The sequence below is a fragment of the Chiloscyllium plagiosum genome, unplaced genomic scaffold (assembly GCF_037043375.1).
Source record: "Chiloscyllium plagiosum isolate Xiang-an unplaced genomic scaffold, Cpla_swu_hap1 HiC_scaffold_43, whole genome shotgun sequence".
Taxonomy (NCBI): Eukaryota; Metazoa; Chordata; class Chondrichthyes; order Orectolobiformes; family Hemiscylliidae; genus Chiloscyllium; species Chiloscyllium plagiosum.
Window position 1 is genome coordinate 17,402,866 of NW_028270181.1, and position 15,515 is coordinate 17,418,380.

The following is a 15,515-nucleotide window of genomic DNA, read 5'->3' on the forward strand; positions in this document are numbered from 1 at the left end:
TCGGCGGATGATTTGGTTAATGCGGAGGTTTGTAGGGTGGAAAGTGAGCACCAGGGGCGTTCTGTCCTTGTTACGGTTGGAGGGGTGGGGTCTGAGGGCGGAGGTGCGGGATGTGGACGAGATGCGTTGGAGGGCATCTTTAACCACGTGGGAAGGGAAACTGCGGTCTCTAAAGGAGGAGGCCATCTGGTGTGTTCTGTGGTGGAACTGGTCCTCCTGGGAGCAGATACGGCGGAGGCGGAGGAATTGGGAATACGGGATGGCATTTTTGCAAGAGATAGGGTGGGAAGAGGTGTAATCCAGGTAGCTGTGGGAGTCGGTGGGTTTGTAAAAAATGTCAGTGTCAAGTCGGTCGTCACTAATGGAGATGGAGAGGTCCAGGAAGGGGAGGGAGGTGTCAGAGATGGTCCAGGTAAATTTAAGGTCAGGGTGGAATGTGTTGGTGAAGTTGATGAATTACTCAACCTCTTCACAGGAGCACGAGGTGGCGCCAATGCAGTCATCAATGTAGCGGAGGAAGAGGTGGGGAGTGGTGCTGGTGTAATTACAGAAGATCAACTGTTCTACGTAGCCAACAAAGAGACAGGCATAGCTGGGGCCCATACGTGTGACCATGGCTACCCCTTTGGTCTGGAGGAAGTGGGAGGATTCAAAGGAGAAATTGTTAAGGGTGAAGACCAGTTCGGCCAAACGAATGAGTGTGTCGGTGGAAGGGTACTGTTGGGGACGTCTGGAGAGGAAAAAACGGAGGGCTTGGAGGCCCTGGTCATGGCGGATGGAGGTGTAGAGGGATTGGATATCCATGGTGAAGATGAGGCATTGGGGGCCGGGGAAACGGAAGTCTTGGAGAAGGTGGAGGGCGTGGGTGGTGTCTCGAACGTAGGAGGGAGTTCCTGGACTAGGGGGGATAGGACAGTGTCGAGGTAGGTAGAAATAAGTTCAGTGGGGCAGGAGCATGCTGAGACAATGGGTCGGCCAGGGTGGTCAGGCTTGTGGATCTTGGGAAGGAGGTAGAACCGGGCAGTGCGGGGTTCCCGGACTATGAGGTTGGAAGCTGTGGGTGGGAGATCTCCTGTGGTGATGAGGTTCTGTATGGTCTGGGAGATGATGGTTTGGTGATGGGGGGTGGGGTCATGGTCGAGTGGGCAGTAGGAAGAGGTGTCCTCGAGTTGGCGTTTGGCTTCAGCGGTGTAGAGGTCAGTGCGCCAGACTACCACTGCGCCCCAAAAGCCTCGTAGTTGTGTCTGAAGATGAGACAAGCTCGACTGAGAATGTCCACAGCAGATAAAAACCAGAAAAGATTTGCAAACAGCTGGGTTCAGAATTTAGAATTCCTTTCGGGATGTAATAAGTTCAGGAATCTAAGGTCAAACTTCGTATCATTCCCAGCACCAAGACTATTCATACTTTTTCTAGCGTTTCTTGGCCCAATTGCCATTGAGATTTTCATCCACACAACTGTAACTTGTGGACAGAATTTCTTCCACATCTGACCTGTCAGAACTTTAACTTATTCAAAAGTCTGCTTTTTGTCCCACTAATCAATCATTACTCCTGATTACTTGCCTTCCAGAAGCATGAAAATTGACATCCTTGACCTTGACATGAGAATCATTAATGACCTTACCCCAGTTCATATTAAACCTCCTCCAGTCCTCCTACACCATTCAGTCTTCTAGCTCTGGTCTTCGTGTATTCTTTTCACAACTGACTTTATTAAACTATTTTTGAGAGAATCTTTATCTGCTACTTCACTTCAGATTCCTCCATAAGCTCACACCACCCTTCCACTTCTTTTGAAATCTTAGCAAAATATTTTTGGTTGTATTGTTGACCAAATCTCAGATACCTTGACTAATATGCATGACTTAATGTCCCTTCTCCATTCGTTTTAAATTATTTTCTTTGTTCAGTTTTCTCCTTTTCGCCATAAAATTGTGCGTTATATTCCTGGATGGTTCCATGACAAAAAATAAATTGGAGACATAAACCTAACTTCATTGATACACTCAACCAAATTAATTAGGTACAAGTGGAATTTAACATTTAAACTAACAAAAAAAATCAATTTGTCAAACTGTCGCTCTTAGTGTCTATCCGAAACAAACCTAAGTTTCCTATATAGCTGCCACAGAATACAAATATTTGTGGAGTATACATAAGAATAATGCAAGTCAGACAATATGATGGTTTAATTTTTTTTAATATCAGGGTAAACATAATAAATCTTTAAGAATCCAGTTTGCCTCCCCAAAGCTGGAAATAATTCAATTACATCATCCTCACAAGAACATTGTTGTTCCGCATAGAACTGGAATGATCGACTCGTCACTTTGTTCATAAATATTCAGAATGATTCCATGGCAGCCGGAAGTAAGCTTTCCACCCACTTAATCGCAGCGTGTGACTCAACAAGATTCACACATCAGCTGCTACCCACACATATCCAGTGTAATAGATCAAATTCCTCAGCTTCCCTGGAACAGTTTGCAAGTTCAAAGAAATGTAACCTTAGTTGGCTTGTTTTATTCATTTTTATCCCAATCAAGTGGGAGTCAAAAATCAGAGATTATTCAACTTAGTCAAGTTGGTGAATAATAAGCCATAACAATAGCAAGCAAGATAAAACAAAAATGTTGGACAAACTCAGGAGGTCAGGGCAGCATCTGTGCAAAGAGAAGCAGGTAAAGCTTCAAATTTGAAAGACTCTCCTTCATTAACTTGCTTAAAAACAAAACACTTTATTCACTTTTCACAAAGGCTTGGTAGATTTCAGAATATGTTTCTCACTATGTGTAGTATTTACCTTATGTTCGTACATATAAACATGTCCAAATCCTCCAGTTCCGAGGCGCTCCTTTAGATCCCAGGGTCCACATGTCTGAACCTGTTTAAAAGGTGGTTTTTCCATTCTTGAAAAAGACCTGTTTACAGTAATTGCAAAAGTATGCCAAATTAAAGGTAAGGAATGTACAGAAAATTAACTGCAGATTGAAATATTGGAAAGTACAGACAATTAGTTAATATTTGAAAAGGAAAGGAATAAAAATAGAGAAAACCAGAGAAATTTAACAGGTCTGGCAGTTCCTGTGGAGAGAGAAGCAAAGTCAATATTGAGTCCAATGTGACTCTTCTGCAGAAGAATTCAGTTCTGAAATGTTAATTCTGATTGTGTGTGTCTCTCTCTCTCTCCAGAGATACTTCCAGACCTGCTGAGTTTCTTGTGCATTTTCTCTTATTTACGATTTCCAGCATCTGTAGTATTTTATTTGGAAAAGACTAATAAGATGTAGTTTATTTAAACTATGTCTTTACATCAAGGTTCCTTTATCAAGGCAATGTGAGTCAAAGACAAAAGAATGGCTGTGTCAATTTAAGTGATGAGCCATGAGGAAGTTAGCATCATGATGAAGGACAAAATAAAAATGATAGTCAGCAAAACAATCACCCATACACATTACTCATCTCACCAACATACAATAGTGCTAATTCATCAAATTCACAAAGGTGAACCAGTATTTGAAGTCCCAAGTAATACATGGCAATGAAAAAGCATTGTGACCAAGTGTTCAGCCCTAAAATGTTAACTCATGACTTACTGGAAGGGCACAATATCTTAAACCTCTGAGCAATATGTAAAGTTAACTAGCTCATGCTATGTTGTAGGTGAAGTTAACTGGTTCATGGTATACTGTAGCAACACGGGTGATATTAAACACTAAAGGATGGTACCATCCAGCCAATAAGATGATCTGCCAATAACACGTATTAATAGTGTGATAAATGAATTTCAGTGCTCATACGATTTGAAGTACAAAGGCCATGCATCCCAACCATTGACGATCAAATCGAACATCATGTTCCTTCACATGTTCACAACAGGCAAAGGTACTGATCATACCCAAATCAGCGCAAGTTTGCAGAACTCAAGTGTCCAATATTAGATGTGTTTTTGCAATTGGACAGCATTTGCTGGAGGAATTATGCTGACAATCAATTTAGGATTGCCAATCAGGCTCAGATGTAATGTGTATTGTATCGTCACATGTATTGGAAGCTACTTATTATTAGTATAAAGGGTTCTATTCTTTCCCGACTAAAAGAACATGTACATGCAAAGTGTCTTTAAACTCAACAAAATTGCTGACAGTCATTGGCTGTTTCATTTCTCAGGTCAATGCTCTGTTCCAACTCACCTGCCTGGTTTGAATTTTAATAAAGCCTCGCTGCTATCTGTCAATCAGCATTAATGGGTTCATTCACCACAGCAAGGCCTCTACCAGAGTCCACTTGCCAACCAACTCTCATTTCGCATGAAATGTCAACTAGTACTGTTGCTTGTGGTTCTGATGAGTATAAAAAGGCAGGCTTCGTCAAAATGTCTTTTCTATTGCAATACTCAGGATTTTCTATTGGATACTGTCTAATTATTCATTTTCAGCATTGCTACTACAGGTACACTTATTTTAAATTAAATAACTTGCCTTTGAATACAGCCATTCTAATCATGCATGGAATGAAACAGCTCCTACTGGTGTATATGTTTCAGACAAAGCAATGAAATAAATGTACTAACTACTGGATTCAGGTTCAGATTTCTGAACATCTAAATTTATCCTCCAGTAATACATTGCACTGCAAATCCTTTATTGAAATTATGATTTTTCTGCTTGCACCCTGGAATAGTGTTATTTTGACAATAAATGAATCTTCATCTTTAATGTTCAAGTGATAAATTTTGTACACACAATGTTTCTGAATCACTATTCATTGTAATAACATTCATAGAGTGTGTAAATCATGCATACTCAACCAATTGACAACTTTTGTTTCCTATTGCACATGTTTTCGTTAGTTCAACTAAGGCCCTTGCTCAAGCTCACATATAGATCACATGACCCTGAAGAAAAAGTAGATCTACATTGCTTCCCGGCTAATAACCTCAAGTCAACTCCAATTGAGAAGTTAGAGACAGTTTAGAAGTGCAAATTAGTTTCCACATATGGCAGAGCAATCGACTGTACAGCACAGCAAGTGTCTCATGATGTCCTGAGGACAAAACATTTTGGTATGGGTCTGCTGAAAGAAAAGACACCAATAAGTAACATAAGAATAATAATAAAGCCTCTGGGCGCAACATCAGCTTCTAATCCATATTAGGATTGCGGCAACACACAAAACAGAAATGGAATAGAATGGTTGCATTGCCGATTACATTACAGCATGGGAGTGATGTTTTCGACACTGATGAAAGAAATTCCACTTTTACCACAAAATGAGAATCCTTTTTGGTTCCAAATATGGTTCATATATATCATTCATAGCATCATGGACATATGGAGCATGGAAACGGACCCTTCAATTCAATTTGTCCATGCTGATGAGATATTCTAAATTAATCTAGTCCCATTTGCCAGCATTTGATCCATATCCCTCCAAACCCTTCCTATTCATATACCCATCCAGATGCCTTTTAAATGTTATTATTGTATGAGTCTCCACTATTTCCTCTGGCAGCTCCTTCAATACATGCACCGTCCTCTTCATGAAAAAGTTGCCACTTCCTTTTAGATCTTTGCCCTCTACTTTTGGTCTCCCCTAGCCTTGGTAAAAGAACTTGACTATTCACCCTATCCATGCACCTCATGATTTTAGAAATGGTCATCCTCAGCCATTCATTAACTCAATGACTTGAAGCAAAAAGGACAAGTCCTGTGCTGTTTTGTTAAAATCCACGTTTTTTAAAACCGAGAAAAGAAAATAAACTAATTGACTGCAAGGTCTCAAAAATAGGAGCTATGTGGACCAATGATAGAGAGAAACAACAGCTATGAGATCAAATGCATTAAGCAGTAATGTTACTCGAAACCCATGTACTAAGATAGATGAGATTACAAGGTCCGTCTTTTGAAGCTGGCAAGTTTCATCATGCTATCCCAACATTTGCTGTCTCTATGACAAATACTGATCTCAAATTAGTAATTGTACAGAAGAGGGATAGCCAATAAACAATCTGTACACATCACAGATCAACAACAAGGGAGTTGCGGGAGTAAGCCTGCCACTTCAGTCTCCTGACAGCACATCTTAATTTTAGATTATCAAGCTGATTCAAATGTTATATTCCATCTCTACCAATCACATTCAAAACTGCTTGATAATACAACTATAACAATATTATAATTACACAAATCCAAAGTGGTTGTAACGTTATGAACACAAGTTGTCAAATTTAAAAGCTACTGTCACAATTGTCAGAAAACAAGATTTACTAATTCACTTCTCCACACAAAAGTGAAATTCAATATCAGTACCAAGATTTGACAGATCGAGCAGCTATACTGACGGACAGCCTCATTTATTCCAACAGTGAGAAAAGGGGTGTAAATGACATGTAAGCATACTAAATCACATAACGTCTGATAAAAATATAAGACTCAATAGTTGCATTGATTTTTTTTTTAAAAAAACACTGACTCAGAATAAGAATTCTGTAATTTCATACCACCAAGAAAATAGATCAGTCCTGCATCACAGAAACAACTCCAGTTCAACTGTAACTCAAACAATAATTGCCATTATTTTTCAAAAATATCAAATGACTCGAAGCTTACAATTTTGAGTAGAATCTCAATGTTATTGATTGTGAAAGAAAAGGAGCCTTTTCAAAGATTTCTACTGAAAGACACACTTCAGCCATTTGTAGGAAACACTTCCATTCATATTTCTTATCTCATTTAGCTACTGTGAAGATTTCAGGAAATCAGAAGGGAGAGGTAAAATGTTCACCTCCATTTCAGGCACTAATTCCTGCCATTAATTGTCTAAGCCCTGCCCTTGTTTGTATTACCAAAATTTAATACTTCACATTTATCCAAATTAAACTCCAACTGCCACTTCTCAGCCCATTGATCCAGTTGACCAAGATCTCTTTACTTGACTCTAATAGGTTGAGAAAGAATACACTGAGTTAAGTTCATGCTTTTGCATTCTTGTTTCTATCTGATCTCTCCTCACCTTTCCACTCCTCCCTATATTCTTATATTTCCAAGAGAGCTTGGAGGGCAACATTAATTAGAGGTTGCAATGATTGCAATTGAATCTGAAGGAGTGGAAAGATGAAGAGAGACCAGATAAAAACAAGAATACAAAAGCACGAACTTAACTCAGTCTATCCTTTCTCAAACTATTAGAGTAAAGATATCTTGGTCAGCTGGGTCAATGGGCTTAGGAGTGGCAGTTTGAGTTTAATTTGGATAAATGTGAGGTGTTAAATTTTGGTAATACAAACAAGAACAGGACTTGTACAATTAATGGGAGGGCCATGGGTAATATTGTAGAAGAGAAACCTTGGGGTTCAGGTACAGAATTCTTTGTCATTTATAGGCAGGATGATTAAGCAGGCATTTAGCATGCCTGCCTTCATTGCTCAAACTTCTGAGTACAGGAGTGGGTATGTCATGTTGAGGTTATACAGGATGTTGATGAGACCTCTTCAAGAGTACTGTGCACAGTTCTGGTTGTCCTGTTAGAGGAAGGATATTATTCAACTCGAAAGGGCTTAGAAAAGATATATCAGATATTGCATGAATGGAGGTTTAAGATATCAACTGGAAAGAGTGAACATTTTCCACTGAGCAAAGGAGGTTGAAGTGTTGTCCTGTTCCCCTCCTCAGTAGAAACAAAACACTCAGAGACACGGTGTAGTTTTACCTCCTTCATCTTTATTTCGGCCTTGGCGGGAGAGAGAACGATCTCCCACGTGCATAGAGACCTGAGTTCACTGTCTTCTCTGGAACAGCAGTTTCTCAATGAATTATTAAGTCATTTTACAGGGAGGAATATCCAGATAAGGCAACATATATATTAATTGTGTGACCATTACAATGAGCAAGCATTAACACTAAAGATTAAGCCATCTGCTATTACACAATGTTCTTAACCTTGTTAACTGGGATTCACATGATGAATACTTTTCACCTTGCTAACTGATGTTACATACTGAATGCGACCTCATCTTGTTAAATGACTCGAGATAATCAATGCTTTTCCACCTTGTTAACCCATTACCCTTGCCTCCAGCACCCCATTGTTAACTGCAAGTTCTAATCTGATCTCAGTCATGCTCAGCTAAACCTCTTGTTTCACAAAACTCAAAACTTACCTCTTTCCTTGCCTGCTTACACCCTATTCATATTCTCAGAACAATGACCTTTTTGTAAAAGCAGGAGAGGCATAAATAAGGTGAATAACAAGGGTCTTTTCTCTAAAGTGGGCAAGTTCAAAGCTAAATAACATGTTTTAAGCTGACTGGACAAAGACTTAAAAAAGGACATGAGTGGCAATTTTAAAAAAAAACATGGAGAGGGGCTCGTCTCGAATGAAATGTCAAAGTAGTATTGGATGCAGATACATGAAAATCGGAGCATGAGAAAGGACTTGTGAACAGGATTAGGGAGAATCATAAGCTAATTTATAAATACAGTAAGGGAAGAGGTTAACCAGAGAAAGAGTAGGAACGAAGGGGGCAATCGATCTGTGAAGCCATAGGATATTGGAAGGGTATTGAATAAATACTTCTCGTTCATTTTCACTCTGGAAAAGGAGAACATAGATGCAGAATTCAGGAAAAAGGATTGTTCGGAATTTACACAGTTTGACATCGGAAATGGTGAGGGTTTTGTAGGGTCTTTCATGCTTTTCAACAGATAAGTGTCCTTCCCCGGATGAACTGCATCCCAGACTGCTGTGGGAGACGAGACAAGAAATTGCAGAGGCTCTGACACAAAAATTTTTTAATTCTTCTCTGGTCACAGAAGAACAGGGTGCCAGAGGAGGCTTTAGGCATAAGAGCCAAATGCAGGCAAGTGGCACTAGTTTAGTTGGGAAACTTGAGTTGGACCCAAGTATCTGTTTCTGTGCTGTATGATTCAATGACTGGAGGACAATTAATACGGTTCCACTTTTTATGAGGGGTGGTAGAGATGAACCAGGAAATTATAGACTGGCAAATCTCAAGTCAGTGGTCAGGAAACTACTTAAAAATTCTGAAGGAGCAACTAATTCCCACTTAAATTCGGGATAGTCAGCATAGCTTTGTCAGAGGGAGGACACGCCGAACAAATTTGCTCAAAATATTTTTTGAAAAAATGTGATCATGTGTGTGGATGAGGGAAGTTCAATTTATGCAGTTAAAATGGATTTTAACAAAGCCTTTGACAAGGAAGAGGATAAAGAAGGTTCAAGTACATCGAATCAAGGGAAACTTGGAGAGATGGATCTGAAACTGGCAAAGGGTAGTGGTAGAAAGCTGTTTGAATGACTGGAGGCTGGTGTCCAGCAGTTTATTGCATGGATCAGTACTGGAACCCTTAATATTTGTTAAATACATAAATGATTCAGATGAAAATGGGGGGTGGAAACATTAAGTAAATTTTCAGATGATACCAAGATTGGAGTGGAGTGGTTAACAGCGAAGATAATGGTTGTCGGTTACAGGAAGATGTAAATGGGCAGATCACTGACAGAAGGTGCTTAACCCTTTTCAGTGAAAGGTGACGTACTTTACAAGATCCAATGGATGGCAACACGCTGGTTAGCTTAACAGGAACAGAGGAATCTTGGTGGATTTATTCAAAGATACCTCACATCAGCAGAGCATACAAATAGGACAGTCAAGGTGGCATGTGGGACACTTGCTTTCATTCATAGTGTCACTGAGTTTAAGAGCAAGGAGGTAATGTTGAAGTTGTACAGAGTGTTGGTCAGGCCACAACTGAAGTACTATATGTAGTTCTGATCAGCTCACCACAGGAAGGATGGATAGCACTTGAGGGGTGTGAAATTTTTGTTTTATAGGTCACTTTACTAATCCATTCACAAGTGCTTTAGATTTCCCCTCACAAGCGCTTCATATTTACTAATACCATGTTCTCATTCATTCATTACTCTTCACTAACCTGCTCACAAGTGTCCTATATTTACAAAGACAGTGTTCCCATTTCATTCATAACTCCTTACAATAATGAGTTTTCTTTAATTGATACAACTCAGGCTTCTGCAGTACATTTTATTATTGCTAAATTAAAACATTCCTTCAAAATCCATTATTAATGCATCACACCTTCGATCCTTGTCCAACCTATTTACGTCGAAAGCTACCTCTGAATAGATATCAAAGACTACTAAACTATTCAGGTACAATATCCCCTCAGTGTTTCCATGACTCAACCAAAACTTTAAAAACATTATAATATTAATCAGGCCTTACCAACCACCTCTCAGGACCTGAATAGACTGCAGAACATCAGACAGTTTCGTATGCACTTGTTGAATACCAATTAACAGGACCGCTAAAAACTTACCATCAAAGCAGCGCCTCCATGAAACTGCATAAATGGATGAAACTCACACCAGCAAATTGTAAACAAAACTCACGATCCAGTTGTAATCAGTTTAATATCCTTTACTCTTGTTATAGGAAGGATGTTATTAAACTGGAGAGAGTGCATAAGAAATTTCCAAGGGTGCCAGGACTCAATGGTCTGAGTTATAGGGAGAGATTGGACAAGCTAGGGCTTTTCTCTTTAGAGTACAGGGAACGAGGGGGGATCTTACAGAAGTGTATATGATTATGGATGGGGTGGATAGGGTGAATGCACTCAGTCTTGATCCCAGGGTTGGGGAATCGAGGACAAGAGGGCATAAGTTTAACATAAGAGGGGAAAGAATAAAAGGAAACCTGAGGGGCAATGTTTTTTTTTTAAACACAGAGGGCGGTACATATATGGAATGAGCTGCCAGCAAAAATGGTTGAGGCAGGTACATTAACAACATTTAAAAGACATCTGGACAAATACATGGATCGCAAAGGTTTAGCGGAGAAATGAGGTGAGCATGATGGACATTTTGGGTTAACATGGTCCAGTTTGGGCCAAAGGGCCCATCTCCGTGTTGCAGGACCCTATGACTCTAAATGTTCAAACAATCTCCTGCTTACATACCTTTGTATACAATTGATAAAATAATGTTAAAATTATGTAACCCCAAAATGATGTACAAACAGGTTACTGTAAGAACTGTATTTGGGGATTCCATCACCGCCTCAAACTGTGCTACTGCAGTTGCTGAATAAAGAGAAATTTTCACCACTCACCGATTTCAGTCATTTTTTGAACATGATCCCATGGGAAGCCAGAGGAGTTTAACTAGGATGTTGCCTGGAATGGAGAAATTGAGCTACAAGGAAAGACTAGATAGGCTTCAATTGTTTCCTTGACAGCAGAGAAGACTGAAGGAGGGCATGATTAGTTATAAGATTATGAGGGGTATGGACAAGGTGAACATAGAGCAGCTGTTCCCCTTGATTGAGGAGTCAATCACAAGTGAGCACAGTTTTAGGTTAAGGAGCAGGAGATTCAGAGTGGATTTGGGAAAGAATGTTTTCACTCAGCTGGTAATGGGAATCTGGAATGCATTGCCTGGAAAAGTAGTGGAGGCTGGAAACCTTACAACCCTTGAGAAATATTTGGCTGAGTACTTCAAATATTATAACATTCAAAGATATGAGCCAAGTGCAGGAAATTAGGATTTGTGCACTTTTAGTAGTAGTTCTACTCGTGCAGACTCGAAGGGCCTTGTCTGTGCTATATGAATCTATAAATGTACCATTAGAATGTTCAAAAAACTTTTGGCTAAGTTCATGAACAGGATATGGGCCAAACGCAGGCAGGTGGGACGAGTTTAGTTTGGGAACATGGTTGGCGTGTACTGGTTGGACCGAAGGGTCTGTTTCCATGCTGTATGACTATGACTCAGATATGCATTATGAGACACTATGTAGAACATTACTAAAAAGGATAATTTTCGCAAGATCAGGCTTTTGTCTTCTGCAAATTCCATGAGTCACAGACTAAAATTTGGAAAGCATTTTCAGCTCTTACAATATTGTTCTTCATTTCTTACACAATCACTAATAGGACTCAGAAAACATTGTGATTGATTTGATATTCTAACAGACTGACATCAATTTTCATTCATGAAAGCTCATTCCAAAGTTGAAATCCAAATTAAATGTGTCAAGTACGCACAATCTCATCTCAACATAACATATCATTTTCAAAAGGAAATACACCACAAGCACCATCAGGATATGAAATAACCAATGATCAGCAATGGATGCCACTTCACAAGCAATGTATCAATTTTTCCATGCTGCAGAGATTGAAGTCCTTTCATCTGAAAAATGATCAGATTGTTCCTTTGGTACAAAAATTATAAAATCATTTATCTCTTAAATAGTAACATTCTGCTACTGATACAAAAGAAAATGATTTATTTCATATTTAAAAATTATGTGCAAGTGCTCAAGTCTCCCTCCATGCAGCATGGATATTAATCCAGAAACTGTACATTTTTGCATTGACATTTATCAAAACATTTTTGTTACAGATTTAAAGAAAAATTTGAATCAGTTTGTCAAAATGGTCAACACATTTCATAGCATCCTTAGAGTGTGGAAACAGGCCCTTGGGTCCAACAAATCCACACCAACCCTCCAAACAATGACCAATCCAGACCCATTCCCCCTACCCTATTACTCTAAGTTTTCCTCTGACTCATGAACCTAACATCCCTGAACACTGTGGCAATTTAGCATGGCCAATTAATCTAATCTGCACATCTTTGGTCTATGGGAGGAAACCAGAGCATCCAGAGGAAACCCACGCAGACATTGGGATAATGTATAAACTCCACACAGATAGTCGGTCACCCGAGGATGGAATCAAACCAGGCGCTGTGAGACAGCAGTGCTAACCACTGAGCCACCGAAAGTTTTCAGCTGCAATACACCACTAGGAGAGAGTAAGCTTATACAATTTGTGCTCCTATTAAGAGACTGTAATCATCTTCTCCATTGATACAGCTAGTTGCAATATTTAAAATCCACAGTATGCACTGCAAAGACCGAACCACATACTCCTTTCTAGTGACTAAGAAGGAAAATATCATTACCATTTTCTTTCCATGCAAAGCAACCAACAAAAAACACTGTTTAAAGTGTCCTTGTGCATATTTAAGGCTGAGATAAATAGATTCTTGATCAGTAGGGGAAATCAAGAATTACAAGCAAATGTAGAAAAGTGGATGAGAGGAATGTTGGATCAGCCACGATCCTATTTAATGGTGGAGAAGGCTTGACGGCCTATTCTTGTTCCTATTTTTTAATCTTATAACAGACACGTTAAATATCAATTGGATACACAAAGTCAATGCAGATTTATAAAAGGAAAATGTTTGGCAAACCCACTGGAGCTTTCCAAAGCCAGAATTAATAGAATAAATTTGGGAGATCAGTGGATGCAGTGTGGTTGGATTTTCAGAAAGCTTTTGATAAAGTCCCATAGAAGAAGTCAGTGTGCAAAATCAAAGCACATGACACTGGAGTAATAAACTAGCATAGATGGAGAATTAGCAAACAAGAAACAGTAAGAATACAGAGGAACCTCGATTATTTGGCATTCGATTATCCGAATATCGGATTATCTGGCAAGATCCTAATGCTAGGCTAAACCAGGTTATCCAGAAGTCAATTAACCGAACGAAATACTCCCTACCAGTGTCCTTCATATAATTGAGGTTCTTCTGTAAATAGATAATTTTCAGAATGGAAAGTGGCGACAATTGGGGCAGCACAAGATCAGTGCTAAGACCCAGATACTGACAACAAATGAATCAATGATTTAGATCAGGGAATCAAGTGTAATATTTGCAAATCTGCTCTGGTGACACAAACCTAAGTAGGAGTCTGACTCGTGAGAAGGCTGTTTAGTGTCTTCAAGTTGACTCAAACCAAGTTGAGCAAGGAAGCAAATTCATGGCCAGATGCAGTACAATGTGGATAAGCGTAAAGTTGTCCACTTCAGTATGAAAAACATAATGCAAGAGTATTGCCTAATTGATGACAGATTGGGTAATGTTGACATACAAAAGGATCTGGATGGCCTTGTAAACCAGTCCCTGAAAGCAAGCATGCAGTTGCAGCAACAAGTCAAGAAGGCAAATACTATGTTGGCCTTTGTTACAACAGTGTTTGAACATAGGAGCAAAGAAGTCTTACTGCTGCTGTAAAGGTCTGCGTGAGATAATTTTGTGAGTACCATTACTTCTTATTCAAGAAAAGATATACTTTCCTGTACAGCAAAGGTTTACCCAGACTGAGATGAAGAGAATTTTTTTTCATTCAAGGGCACTGAACCAGTGGAATTCTCTACCACAGAAGGCTATGGATGTCAAGTCGCTGAATATGTTTAAGGTAGATATCTAGAGATTAAAAATGGCATGAAGAGAGAATAGGAATGCAGCAATGATATAGAGGATCAGCCATAATCATTCTGATATGTCAAAAAGATGTGATTGGACACACAACATACTCCTATTACCTATGTTTCTACATGTTTTTGTAAACCTGTTCCTCCATATTTTCTCTCGTCAGTAATAATGTGCAAAAAAATCAAAAAATTCAAAAGTATGTAATTTGCAATACATGGTTAAATACAAACAAACCATCGTGTCCTTTAATACCTACTTTAAAAGCTTCAGATTTAGCTTGAATAACTTTTCCTGCAGCAGTTGAATAGCAACAATTCATATTTAGAACATAGAACATAGAAGAATACAGCGCAGTACAGGTCCTTTGGCCCTCTATGTTGCGCCGATCCAAGCCCACCTAACCTATACTAACCCACTATCCTCCATATACCTATCCAATGCCCGCTTAAATGCCCATAAAGAGGGAGAGTCCACCACTGCTACTGGCAGGGCATTCCATGAACTTACGACTCGCTGAGTGAAGAACCTACCCCTAACTTCAGTCCTATATCTACCCCCCCTTAATTTAAAGCTATGCCCCCTTGTAATACCCGACTCCATACGCGGGAAAAGGTTCACACTGTCAACCCTATATAACCCCCTAATCATCTTGTACACCTCAATCAAGTCACCCCTAAACCTTCTTTTCTCTAATGAAAACAGCCCCAAGTGTCTCAGTCTTTCCTCATACGATCTTCCTTCCATACCAGGCAACATCCTGGTAAACCTCCTCTGCACCCGTTCCAGTGCCTCCACATCCTTCCTATAGTATGGCGACCAAAACTGCACACAATATTCCAGATGCTGCCGCACCAGAGTCTTATACAACTGCATCATGACCTCAGGACTCCGGAACTCAATTCCTCTACCAATAAAAGCCAGTACGCCATATGCCTTCCTCACCGCACTATTTACCTGGGTGGCAACTTTCAGAGATCTGTGTACATGGACACCAAGATCCCTCTGCTCATCCACACTACCAAGTATCCGACCATTAGCCCAGTACCCCATCTTTTTGTTATTCTTCCCAAAGTGAATCACCTCACACTTAGCTACATTGAATTCCATTTGCCACCTTTCTGCCCAGCTCTGCAGCTTCTCTATATCCTGCTGTAACCTGCCACATCCTTCCTCACTGTCAACAA

The 15,515-nt window shown here is 39.6% G+C and overlaps 1 protein-coding gene across 5 annotated transcripts in view; it reads right to left on the reverse strand.

Moving 5' to 3' along the window:
* Positions 1–15,515, reverse strand: part of chuk (component of inhibitor of nuclear factor kappa B kinase complex) — a 172,974-nt gene that overhangs the window by 68,923 nt on the left and 88,536 nt on the right. For all 5 annotated transcript variants that reach the window (XM_087982463.1, XM_087982462.1, XM_087982465.1 and 2 more), the window contains one exon: positions 2,807–2,924. In XM_087982463.1, coding sequence (XP_087838589.1) covers positions 2,807–2,924 — 118 coding nt within the window. The remainder of the gene's footprint in view (positions 1–2,806; positions 2,925–15,515) is intronic.